General features: G+C 42.6%; 1 protein-coding gene across 2 annotated transcripts in view; it reads right to left on the minus strand.

Annotated features, from left to right (window-relative positions):
• Window positions 1-14,306, minus strand: part of L (zinc finger protein Lobe) — an 84,549-nt gene that overhangs the window by 8,699 nt on the left and 61,544 nt on the right. For both annotated transcript variants that reach the window (XM_089727653.1, XM_028186624.2), the window contains one exon: window positions 5,350-5,558. In XM_089727653.1, coding sequence (XP_089583779.1) covers window positions 5,350-5,558 — 209 coding nt within the window. The remainder of the gene's footprint in view (window positions 1-5,349; window positions 5,559-14,306) is intronic.

A 14,306-nucleotide genomic window follows, 5' to 3' on the forward strand; every position in this document is an offset into this window, starting at 1 on the left:
TGATGAAGACGCGAAAGATTTTGATATACTATAGTATATAACAGCATCCACTATAAACAGGAAGTCAAAGAAAACCGTTGCTGGAATAAATATATCGATTTACCTATAAATAGATATAAAAAAGCACATTAAAAAAAGCGATGTTGACACTTTCGGTATCTAATCTACTTGTCTCGTGTTTTTTTAAATAATTGATTGGTTATATTATAATAGGTTGATGAATTCGGTATAGGTTTATGCTATGATTAATATTTTAAAATCGTTTAAAAAACTGATTCCTTGTATAATTTGTGATTTGCTGATCAAGTTGACGCTTATAGAATTTCAGTTTCTAATAGGTATAAAAAGAGTGCTACGATCTCTAACCTTAAGAACTAGTATCATTTGAAAATTACGCGAAGCAGACACTAAATAAGAAATGAGCAGGAACCCTGTCGGAGCGGCGTAATTATGTGTCTAAACGGGGTCCATTCTAATAATTGTGCTAAGTGGACCCTCTTCCGCCGAACGCCGGCACTTTCTTCCTGTGACCACTCGATTCCCCTGATTATTTACGATTAATTCGATATTTAACGCATCGATTTAATCATTAAAGATTATCGATTAATAAGGTCTACGTTTGTATTTTGTATATTAGGAAGTAACTTTTCAGGGATTTTTTAATTACCATTAAATTTAATGTGCTGAACGAAGGAAAGGAATATGTACAATTTTTTTTCTTTTTGTAGTGTTGATAATTTCGTTACTTTCTAATAAATAAATAAATAACTTAATCTTGTAAAAATGTACCGACAAAATAATCCTAAATATACATAACCATTAATTATCATTTTATATTTGAATACTATGTACAAATACATCTTTTTTTTGGAACTAGGGTTCGAAAGACGTAAGCGTAGTACCATGTACTGCCTCCAGCTCACCAGATACGCATAAACAAGACAGCGGCATGTTTACACCGCTCGCTTAATTGGAGCAATCGTCCTCAGACAGAATTAATAAATCCGATCGCTCGTAAGCAGTAAATCGTGCCCTCGCCAGGAGGAGGACACTCGAACATTCAGGATCCTACACCAACAAATTATTTTTTAAATACATTTAATTCGAAATTATTGGTCCTTACATTTTGCAGTGCATCTCAATTGATTCGTTGAGCATGTTCATTTTAAATTCATAAAGATTGCAAAAACCAGCGTGCAGTTAAATTCAATTTATCACATCACATCGATTCGGGCTGTCGTTGTTCTTCGTGCGAGAATTTAATAAGCCAAAGCGAGTTTGCGCTCGACGGGAGCTCGGCCCCTGGGTGCACCGCAGAGGCTCACAACGTGCTACTCCCACCACGACGCTGTTCCAAGATTATGGTGAAATAGCACGCAAATCGTTTCACTGTTTATTTTATCATGCTCAAAGCGTGAGAACATACAACATTAAAGACCGGATAAAAAAATTATTAAATGACACGGCCTCAAAAATGGGCCCCATATAGCTACCGAGCAACTTTCTCAAAGACGATAACAGTGCAACATTGTCAGTTCACATAAACATAAAGGTCATACGGTCAGTTTTTGTCACAGGCTTTTACTACTATGTAGATCACCTTGAAAGAACCTTCATTATTTTGTTTGTCTTTTTCTCTCCTATATTTTTATCCTGTTACTGCATGATTTGTAGTTTAAAATACTCAATTCTAGACCAGGGACTTGTTTTTGAATACGCTGGGTTCCAAAAGTAGCATCTGCAAGAGAGGATGTCACGTATATGTTGTCTCTACTTATTTGAAATTCGTATTATGAAGAGAAAAAAAAAGAAGAAAAAAAGAGATACAGTACAGATACAGTGTGTGATGATTGAATTGAAAATTTCTAGCTTATGCTACAGTTTCCCGATCATCCGTCACTTGTCTAACTACTACTCCTACTATATTCTCTCCATTATTCCTTTCTTCTGGATAGAGGGTGTATCCTGAACTCGCATGAGTTAATATCACGGTGCTGTCTGTCTTCGACGCGAACAAAGCATGCATTACGCTATGTATGATTAATAAAAGAACTATCATGCCACATTCAACAACTCCGAGTTAGGATACTCTCTTGTCTTAGGCCAGAACCCGGACTAGAGTATTCAGCGTCTCCAAACCGCTAGACCAAAGTAGCGATCAATAGGTTAAATACAAGACATTTTCTTAGAGTTTAACTGTAGAAAACAGGGTTAGCCGCCTCTGGGCTCCGTTAACCGTTTGACTCGAAATAGGCCATGAGCTAGCCTGGTCTTCTACAAAAACAAAAAAGCGCTATCCTCACTCTTGTAAATTCAAAATGGGTTAATTAATGTTTCTTCTCGTTTATCAAACATTCTTAGAAACAGTAGTGAGACCCCGGTTTTGGTTCTCGTATCGCTTAAAAATAATAAAGATAATCTCAATTGCGTAAACCCTCGATTTTGTGTTTGGAAAGACTGCTTTGAAGTTTTTTCGGATTATACAGACACGGCCTATGTGCTAAATGAAGTAGTTATGTATGAAAATTTTGATCACTATTGTTAATGGATAAATAAATAGAGAGATAGATAACGCTGTTATGTTGTATTATTTGTTGTGATACTTAGACATGTAGATATACTAGACTGTACTAATGTGACATTCATTTATCTTGAAGATAAGTAATTGGCCTTTAGCGTGAAAAAAACTAGTATTTAAAACCTTTTTATAGTACAGAAGAGCTTATATGTTTTGCCTGCGCTACGAGTGCACGACAAAAATATAGATCTAATATATTTAACAATAACTACATATAATGTGTTGATGTTTTTATGATTAAATAAACTATTATGTTATATTACACCATGAAGCTTAAAAATTGTAAATAATCAAAATAAAGCGCTGGAAAAATTGTTTTTCCCAAGACAAGACGCGCCCGAGTCAAGTTGTGCGTGGAAGCAGTAATTGATTTATTCCTATAATGATCGTCTTTCCCAAGCGGTGAGATGATAAAAGGTGTGGCGAGCTAGACCAGGGAGTTGTTATCGCAGGCCTATTTCCGGCCGTCAGTGGCGCAGTGACGCAAACTGGACGCGATCATCAACCGATACATTTGTCGGCGCTCGCCGCTCACCCGCGATCTGCGACAACGCGATGCGCACGCACAGATCATTATCTGCAAACAACCAACGGCTATTGCAGCTGCACATCCACAATCTACTTAAATTCCTCCGTGTAATTTTGATTTTAATTTCCCTGCATTTGTTTGTGTGAGATTTCTACACGTCATTGCGGATCCTCCCGATTCTTCTTTTTTTTTTTTTTTTTTTTTATGATTGAAAGATTACTGGTGGCCCGGAGGCCTTTCCAGTTTCACCAATACAGGTGGGCGAGCAAAGGCTCAGCCAAGAGGGGTGGGATTTGCTAACAGCTACCCGAGCGCCTCCGAAGGAGACCTAACAACTCAAGAGTAGCTGCTTCGCGAATTAATCTACTACCGGATCCGAATCGCGACCCGCTGAGAAGATCCGGCGAGAAACTCAGCGAGCTGATTCATGGGTTAGGTTACACGGCGAACTCTTTGTCGAGTTCGACGAGTGCGGTTACCGAGGTCCCTAAGCCTGCTCCTAGTATTAGAGCTGAAAGAGTCTAATGCAAAGGTTATTGGATCTAATGGATCCGTCAGGACGTGCCTCCCGATTCATTAACGGTGCTTTTAAGTACCACAATCACCGGTCACCGTCCTTGTGGAAGGGCTCGACGGGCGAATTAAGTCATAGACAGCCCACTGAATTTATCGCCGGATCTTCTCAGTGAGTCGCGTTTCCCATCCGGTGGTAGATTTTGCGAAGCACTGCTCTTGCTAGGGTCAGTGTTAGCATCACTTCGGTTTGAGCCCCGTGAGCTCACCTACTAATTAAGGTTACGCTGAAATAGCCTCTCAAGGCTATCAGCTTAGGTAGAGAAAAAAAAAGAGATTTCTACTCGTAAATATACAAGATACGGCGAGGTGACGATTTTGCCACCAGAAATCTACGTGTCGATTCGTATCCACGCGTGGGCGGCTAGGACGGCGGCTTACAAAGTGACATTTCTATTTGTCCTATCAGAGCTAGATCTCTCCTGGTGTGTGTCGTAATCGTAACGCGGCGGGATCGGCAAGACACAAAGGAGTCGAGATGTTCGGGCGGCGTAATGGCCGCGTCCGTCACAACTCATGCTCTCAGAGCTGTGGTGTAAGTTGAATGCGATGCATATCTACACGCCGTCTAGGTAATGGGCCATTTTGGGTATCTACTTGCTAATGAAGCGACGAACTGCATGGCGAAACTGGATTGTGGATTCACAGATATGACGGTCAGAAATGTAGCCGTTGCATTGTCTGAGCAGTTAGTGAAGTTGTTTTATGGAAGTAAGTGCTCCTAGGTACAGATAAATTTCCAACTACTCCTACAACTTTAACTGTTATTGCTTTGAACTTTACCTAATCTGATAAAATGTGTTTTAAACTATTAAAAAATACATCGTCGTTCCGTATTTAGGTTCAGATATTAAAACGATATCTTTATCCGTCATTTCCTTTCTATTGGAGCACCCGTTATCGGTAGCGTTGCGCTCTTGCATAATGCGCTTCATTGATAATTTTATGATCTGGCTCCGAAATTAACAACCTCTTCAAATGGGATTTGAAAAGAGTAGTATGATTGTAGATAACAGATCGGCTATGTGCCATTGGCTTTTCTGACGCTCCGCCAATTACGATCCGGTCGGCGGTACGGTGGTCTGCCTTCAATCTATACTAATATTATAAAGCTGAAGAGTTTGTTTGTTTGAACGGGCTCATCTCAGGAACTACTGATCCGATTTGAAAATTTCTTTTAGTGTTAGATAGTTCATATTTATTAAGGAAGGCTATAGGCTATATAACATCACGCTAAGACCAATGCGAGCGGAGCACCAATAAAGAATGTTTCAAAATCGGGGTTTTTTTCCCTTTTGAGAGCTTCCACTGCGTGCGCTGCAGAAACGGTTAAAGTTTCGCTAAAATAATGTATGACAGAATTGTTCCCCTTTAAAAGATCTAAAAAAAGTCCGCAACATATATATCTATATGTTAAGGTTGGCTCACTATAACGTTTTTTATGCTAACCAAATTTGTTAAAAAAAAAAGCATTATTTGTGAACTATTCCACGCGGACGAAGTCGCGGGCAAAAACTAGTGTCAAATAATATGCTAAAACGATTTCATTGTGTAGTTAAAAAACACATCACTTATTATACACCTTTAAAACCCTTCACTTATTTCCTATTTTAAGAGATAACTAAGCATTACAATTATCTAGTTTAAGTCAAACGATATCGAAGCGTACTTGCTCATGTTTCTTGAGGTAAGAGAGCCTTGGGAAGGCTTTGTCGCAAAACTGGCATTGGTATGGTGTGTGCTCAGTTGCACCGAGGGTAAAGGGCGGCTCGGTGTCGGCGTCGGCGGAGGTCGGAGTCGATGCCGGCGATGGCGAAGGCTCCGGCGTCGACGACGGCCAAGAGCTGCCCGCCGTACTACCCACGCTGCCCAGTGCCTCTAAAACACATTGTAAAATTACATTAAAATTAAACCAGACTGATCGCTTAGATGGGTGGACGAGCTCACAGTCCACCTGGTATTAAGTGGTAACCGGATTCAATAGAATCTACAACGTAGATGCGCCACCCACCTTGAGATATAAGTTCTAAGGTATCAGTATAGTTACAACGGCTGCTCCACCCTTCAACCCGAAACGCATTACTGCTTCACGACAGAAATACACGGTGTGGTGATACCTACCCGTGCAGACTCACAAGAGGTCCTACCACCAGTAAATACACAAATTATAATTTTGCGGGTTTACATTTTTATTACACGATATTATTCCTTTACCGTGGAAGTCAATCATGAACATTTGTTAACACGTATTTCATTAAAAAAATTTGTACCCGTCTGCGGGATTCGAACACCGGTGCTTCGCTAGATACGAACGCACCGGACGTCTTATCCTCTAGGCCACGACGACTTCATTAGCGTGTATTGTAAACCTGCTTAAGTAAGTAGTTAACAACATCCTGCCTGTTTTGCCGCGAAGTCTATTCCTCAAGCTGATGTTTGCGTTGTGCTGTCTATGAGCCGCGATAACTGCTTAGTAAGCCGTGAACACCTGGAACGTGGTGAGCAATAAAAGCGAGCTTGTTGTTTGCATAATACGATGTTTCATAAATATCTCTTATCATCATCATCATCATCAACAGCCCACAGTCGTCCACTGCTGGACATAGGCCTCTCCCAATCCACACCCCTGAGCCCGGTCTGCGGCTCTCCTCATCCCACTTCTTGCCGGCGACTGTGCGGAGGTAATCGCACCACCTAGCCAGGGGGCTTCCCACGTTACGTCTTCCGCTGCGCGGTCTCCACTCGAGAACCCGTCTGCTCCAGCGATCGTCAGTCCTACGGCATATATGGCCAGCCCACTGCCACTATTATCGTTATTAGACAATTGTAATTAGACGATTTCAGGTACCACATTGCCGCCACGGAGCCTATGCGTTGCAGATTGATGGATTTGGGTGCCGTTATTACAACTCAAATGATTCATCGATTTGAGGTCTCAAAGTGGGCTATGTTTGTATGAGAGTAATTCACTTTGAGATTTGTAGGGGAATCCAGTAACCACCATGACTTCGAGAAACCTCTAACATTGTTTCCAATACAAAAAAGTAAGTAAAAGAATTCCGTTAACAAAATGAAACATTAAATAATATTTAAAGATACTCTCCGATATTTTAGCTTATAAAATAAATAATACGTACCAACTGAATAGAATGACGTCTTATGAAATTGTAAGGATCCGTAATGATAATTGAATGGTTTTACGGCACAGTAAACTACATTAGAGCGGACAGACGTAGCAGCTCTTGGCTCAGTTAGGGCTATCATAAATATCGGTAAAGCCCCATATTTCGGTGTCAGAGGCTATATATCCCCGGGAGCACCTCCGAGTGGCGTGAAATATAAACAAATTGAATGGGCCGTGATGATGGGAGGCATCAACGCAAATGATGAATAATGACGGAAAATCGTGCTACTCTACGCGGTTGCGAATTGCGGAAGGGACTGCGTTATATTCTGCGATCTACTTGAATTACAGTAACGTCGGATTTCGTATTAGAATAATTTTCAGACACGTCGTTAAATCATGCTTTTATCATCAATACGTATTAATTTTTCAGAAGAGGAATGAAACTAATGAATTAGAACTAAATATTCAGATCATATTTACTGCGAAACACATTTAGCGGTAGGCAGCGGCTTGGCTCTGCCCTTGGCATTGCTGAAGTCCATGGGCGACGGTAACCACTCACCATCAGGTGGGCCGTATGCTCGTCTGCCTACAAAGGCAATAAAAAATAAATAAATAAAAACTCTTGCTGTCTCAAAGATAATATATGTAATAGATAGCCTTTTACAATTGCGACTAAACCTCATGGCTCAGCCTTAATAGTAATATTCACGAATTGTTGGACCTCGATAAGTGCCTTTTAATGTTGCACTAGTCACCATACCAAATTAAAAAAAATTGTTGCTAACTTTTTTAAAAGTCTGTGACTCATATCGTTTTGCATTATTTTTTTCTTAGATGTGTGGACGAGCTCACGACTAGGTTGGTGTTAAGTAGCTAAAGGCTTATGGACCTTCACAACCTAAATGCCGTCACTCACTTTGAGACATGAGTTCTAAGTCTCAGTTTTACAGTAATGTGTCGCACAAGAAATATAATTTATTTTGTAACGATAAAATCGATGATAAGAAATCCAGGCTGGCGCACCCATAAACAAGTTCACGGTTCTGGTTATTTATTGCGATGAAGATTTTGTAACTGCGTCTTTGCGACTGTATTACACACGGTATTTTTTTTTTTTCTAACATTATTGTTGATCTTTTCCTGTCACGCTAGCCTTAATGCTATCGTACATGTGGACTTCTAATAGAACTGATTTTAAATTATTATTTTTATGCACCGTCATCCTGCCCCAAATTAGGTTTCCCTATACTATGCGGAATCAGATAATATACACACCTATATATTTTATAAACTCCTAAGCGAAGAGCAAATAAACCTCTTCTTCACGCGACTGTTTGTCCGATGTGGGAATCCAACCCACGACCCTCGCCGCAACAGTCAATGGCGCTAACTACTCCACCACCATCGAGTCAGTCGAGAATTTAATCGGAGACCGTGAAGTAAAAACCACTTTAAATACAAGTCTAGACTCTGATACTAGAAGATACATGCAGAACTCAGCGACCGGACCCTGTATGTATAGTAAAGTATATTGTTACATTTAAGGTTTGTACGTGCAAAATGGATAAGAAGATTCTTCCGATAATTGCGGGGTTCAAATTTTGTGACATATCACGTTAGTATCCACTAACGTTATTCACGGGGTGGGAAAGTCGTGAAACAACAAAACCGCGATTATTTTTTTGCTTCAATTATTGTAGTCGTATTGTGAATGCCCGCGAATTCCAGTTTTATCATCCTGTCGATTTTTGTAGGATAGCTATTTTATAATACAAGGTACGAGTTGGTATTCATTGACGCAGGTGCTTATGGGACCCAGGCCCTGTTGTTTCACGGGGCCCGGAGAGCGCCGCCTCAGGGGGCCCACCTTGTGATCGGAGGCGTTCGCGTCGAGATCGAGGCGACCGGGTTACGGTACCTCGGTCTCGTACTGGACGGTCGTTGGAGCTTCCGCACTCACTTTGAGAGATTAGGTCCCCGATTGATGGCGGCCGCCGGCTCGCTGAGTCGGCTGTTGCCGAACGTCGGGGGGCCTGACGTGGTGGTGCGCCGCCTCTACACGGGATTGGTGCGGTCGATGGCACTGTACGGGGCTCCCGTGTGGTGCCACGCCCTGACCCGCGACAACGTTGCGGCGTTGCGACGTCCGCAGCGCGCGATTGCGGTCAGGGCGGTTCGTGGATACCGCACCGTCTCGTTCGAGGCGGCGTGCGTGCTAGCTGGGACGCCTCCCTGGGACCTGGAAGCGGAGGCGCTCGCTGTGGATTACGCGTGGCGATGCGATCTCCGCTCCAGGGGGGAGCCGCGTCCTGGCGCGGCGGAAGCTTCAATCTCGGCGTGCCGTGCTCGAGGCGTGGTCTCGCCGCCTGGCGGACCCCGCCTACGGGCGACGGACCGTCGAGGCGATCCGCCCGGTCCTCTCGGACTGGGTGAATCGCGACCGAGGACGTCTCACCTTCCGGGCGACGCAGGTGCTCACGGGACACGGCTGTTTCGGTCGCTACCTGCACCTCGTCGCCCGGAGGGAGCCGACGCCGAAGTGCCACCACTGCAGTGGCTGCAACGAGGACACGGCGGAGCACACGCTCGCGTACTGCCCCGCTTTCGCGGAGCAGCGCCGCGTCCTCGTTGCAAAAATAGGACCGGACTTGTCGCTTCCGACCGTCGTGGCTACGATGCTCGGCAGCGACGAGTCCTGGCAGGCGATGCTCGACTTCTGCGAGTCCACCATCTCGCAGAAGGAGGTGGCGGAACGGGAGAGGGAGAGCTCTTCTTCCCTCTCGGCGCCGTGCCGCCGCCGTCGGGCCGGGGGTCGGAGGAGGGCGTTTGTCCAGCTCCAGCCCCTATGAGGAGGCAGTCTCCTCCCGGTAATGGTCACGGGGCGACCTAAGGGGGTTGAGGCTGCGCCGCACGCTACCGTCACTCTAGCGCGCTAGCACCAGGAGGACGGGACGGCGCGTCGGCGGCTGCGGACTGCGATGTAGTCCGCATTTTCGTCGTCGCTGTCGTCGCTGAACATACTGTTGAAGAGCAACCCGGTCGGCGGTGTATCGCGTTCCGACCCGGCAGGCTGGTTCTGGCCCAGCGGGGTGTCCCGGAACACCAGCGGCACCGCCCGGGCGGCCTGGTAGGGCCGCCGTACCGCGGAGACTGACGTCGTTGGTCGTCGACTATCGCCTCGACGACCCGTCGGTCGGGCGTCCTCGGGGTGGCGCCGCGTGTCTGGTTGTAGTGTTGACCGCGGGAACCCCCCTACTCTGAACGGGTTTTGACCCCGGACGGAGATCGGACGTCGGGTGTAAGAGTGCAGGGGAGTCGTTTAGTGGGTGGGCCCTAAAATCCTTGGGCCCGCGATCTGTTCTCAACACCTGCAGATCGTTGAGTCTCACATACCCCGCGCGCCCCCTAGGCGCGGGGACCTCGTAGGAGGTTCGGCCCACGGCCCGAGAAAAAAAAAAAAAAAAAAAAGGTGCTTATGGGACACGACTGTTTTAGCCGCTAACTGCACCTTATTGCGCAGAAGGAGCTGACGCCGGAGTGTCACCACTGCAGTGGCAGCGACGAATCCACCATCTCGCAGAAGGAGGTTGTGGAACGAGAGAGTGAGAGTTTTTCTTTCTTCTCGGCGCCGGTTGATTGTCATAAGGCTTTATGAGAGGACCGAAGCTGCGCCGCACGCTACCGTCACTCTAACACGCTGGCACTCTAACAGCAGGGACGAGCTCTCCCTCTCTTGTTCCGCCGCAGAAGTTGAGCAACGCCTTCCAGGACTCCGAGCTGCCGAGCATCGTAGCCACGACGGTCGGCAGCTACAACTCCGGTCCTATTTGCGAGACGAGGACACGCCGCTGCCCAGCCATGCGGGGCAATGTGCGAGTGTATGCTTGACCGTGTCCTCGTCGCAGTCAGACACTCCATCGGCGGTTCCGAGGTCTGATGGCCTACCGTACCACGGAGACCGGCCTCGTTGATCATACCTATAGACGATTGCCTCGACGATCTGTGGGCCGGGCGTCAGGGTAACGCCGCGAGTCTGGTTTGGTCTTGACCGCAGGATTATTATGCCCTGATTCTGACCCCGGACGGAGATCGGACGTTGGGTGAAAGAGTACAGGAGAGTCGTATAGTGGGTAAGGCCCTAAAAAATCCTTGGGCACGAGGTCCACTCTCAACATCTATGGACCGTCAAGTATCGCACGCGCCCCCTAGGCACGGAATCCACATGCATAAGGGTCGACCCCCTGCACGAATAAAAAAAAGAAAAAAGAAGTTAGTATTCATGTGATCATGTTAGTGGGAAATATTAACAAGTTATTACTCGTACTATAATACAAGCCCGGCGCTTCAGTTAATCTAGAGCAGTAAATAAATGTATTATCTTAAATTAATACGCAGTAAAATGTATTGCATGATTTTTTTTGACTGTGTTCTCCGAACCTGACTTTTTTATAGTTTATATAATAATATCAGCCTTATCGCGGTGCTATTTCTTTTCCGAAAAACGCATTTAATAGGATGGGCTATTTATTTCAATCTGCGTCCCTCCGTTTTACGCCCCGGAAATACGTACGTACAATCTGAAATAATGGGCAAAATAATAAATGGTTTGAATTTGGTTTCAATTTTTAACACTTACCTATATGAATGTGATTAAACTTCATTCACTTCATGAACTTGTTATTTATGATTTTTTTCCTTTTAACTATGACTAAAGATAATGAGGAACGTGATTTTTATTTTACATTTGTTTAATTTCTGTTATCTCTGGAGACAGCCGAAGACTTAATTTAATTTAAATTAATTTGAATTACACGATTACCAGTGAAGTTTATATATTGCGCGACAATCAAGAGCTGCATGAGACGCGCGCAACGGATAAAGACAGTTTCCTTAAAACATAACGGGATATTCGCAGTATCAATGATAAGTGGTGGACTGATCACTTGGGCGTCCGGTAGAAGGATAGTCGTAATTAGTTACGATTGCACTCAGGCACGGAGCCAGACATCGTTTTAATTGAGGAACAATTTGCAGTTACCATAAAAAACTTAATTATCTCTTCGCAAATGCACGGCGAACATTTCAGATACTGTTAAATTTTATATTTATTAAAGACTTTTTTTTTTGTTGTAGATTTATCTGGGGGCTTAGGTGCCTACGTATTCTCACTGCGAACCAGATTACAGGCAATACGTCGGCCGATGTTGGCGCCGGCGGCTGGTGGGCGGCGGAAGCGCACTTCCTAATAATTGCGCCGTCTGTCTGTGACACCTCAACCGGCGCCTCGACAATCTACGCCAATCGCTACTGGCAGTACCAGCTACAATTGTTCAAGATTCAGTTCATATTCCAGAGATTTATTGAGATAACCTAATTTTTTTTTACTCGAATCTAAAGAGCGCGGTTTTTCCGTTGATGATAAACTTCTTCGGAACATTAATACATTTTTTTAATATAAGCACATTTTATGATCTTATTAGTTACAGTAGTATCATGTATAGGTATAATCAATTAGTTATATTATGTAGATTATATAATTACGCTTTTTAGGGATGTGTGGGTGATTACAGTACCTATTACCACGTTCTAATTAAAGTATTTTCAAAGACAACATTAAAATGATAGAAATCTTAAGAACGAGTTAATGTATTTATTATACGGTTATTACTACTGAACTGTTTGTTTTAAAACCATTTCCAAAAAAGGGCCACATATAAACTCGTTTATTTGTCACTTAAATATTATTTGAACCGGGTATGACGTTGGACTGACTGCCAGGCCTTTAGCCTTTTTATCCTGTAACCCTTCGTTAAAAAATTGAAATATCTTGAACAATTCGTTCGAACGTGCTAACACCACCCATGATCACAAACCAATAACCTTTTGATTTGTGCCAAAAAAACCGACACCCCGCGGAGAATGTACGACTTTCATGGCGTGTACCGAACACACCCGAATAAGCCGAGCTTAATATATTCGTATTCATTGCTAATCGTCTATACTCGGCGAGTATCTGAATGAGGCGTTTCAAGTGCAATTGTGATTGTAATACCTTATACGAGTGTTATTTATCTAGCTGGGAAATTTTGACATATTTGACTATACATGTGTCCCCACAATTTTTTTTACTTTTAACTTTAATTACTATAAATTAGCTTTACTTAAAGGGGGACAAATTTTATATGAATTTTTATTTATTGCTCTAGATGGGCAGAAGGAGTCACGCTAATCTAGTGATTAACACTGTGAAGTGGAAGTCACAATTGTATTGAATTTACGAAATTTACAAGATCATAATAATTAAAACTACTTTTATGGCTGTTAAAACTACTTTTATTACGTCTAAAACCCGCGAAAACTGAAGATAATGATATCACAATAACATATTGTTTTTTGCAAAGTCATGAAACAAATTAGTGCTCATTCTGAATTGTATTGCACCGGAACGTATGATTGATTTGCATAAAAAATAAGCAGGATGATGACAGCCGTGCAAGCTCATATCGCCCTGCCATCAATAAAAAATCAGTAACTATAAACTCTAAGAAATTTTGTTGTACCTCATATTACCTTAACACATAAATTTACATAAACATCACATTGAGTCCCATTTGCCCAAAAAACAAAAGATAGAGTCGAAAGAGTCAAAATACAATTAATTAAAAATAGAATATTTTGAAATCCAGTAGTAATTACCTGACACCTGACTTTTTGAAGATAAATTACCCATCTTTGCCCGTCATCGCTTTGCCCACCTTTGACCACTTTTTTGCGGTTTAATCTAATCTAGTAAATGTTTAAGAATACTATTATTATGATTTTTGGTTGAACATGAAAGTACCGCGTTGTGATTTGGTTGATGTTTGAAACAAAATTAAGACCAAATTCAGAATTTTTTAAGTACCGTTAATTTTATTTCAAATTAGATTGTGATAGATATGTATTTTGAAACTATATACTGTCTTTTTTTAGAAACTGAATAAACCAATGTTATTAATTAATTTGTATGATCTGCTAGAAATTATAGTACAATACGAAATTATAGTAATTTGTATTTCGTGAACAGTGTCGAAATAATTTTCGTGTTAGGTGTACTTCAAATTCGTAATTATTTATGGGCTTTTATATCGATCGTTAAAATACAACCCGTGACATTTTCCCAAAAAAAATAATTAATGAGCGTAAGTGAATTTTGTAATTTACATAAACGAGGGATTTGAAATCAGCTGTTACCTAATACAATACAACCAGACCGTACTTTGCAATGAAAGCCTTCCAAAAGATAAGTCGCTGAGATATATTAAGTGTACACTTTATTTTAAAATAGCACCTGTCTTCTTAATTGGAATGGATTTATTTGAAGTTAATTTTCAAATGGACTACTGCCATATATTTACATTCTACCCTTAATGGATGGCAGATTAACGAATCGATTACACATATTTATATCAGTACATTAATTTTTACACTTGCGACATTTTATAAATAAATATCCT

The sequence above is a fragment of the Bombyx mandarina genome, chromosome 05 (genome assembly GCF_030267445.1).
Source record: "Bombyx mandarina strain Sakado chromosome 05, ASM3026744v2".
Lineage (NCBI taxonomy): Eukaryota > Metazoa > Arthropoda > Insecta > Lepidoptera > Bombycidae > Bombyx > Bombyx mandarina.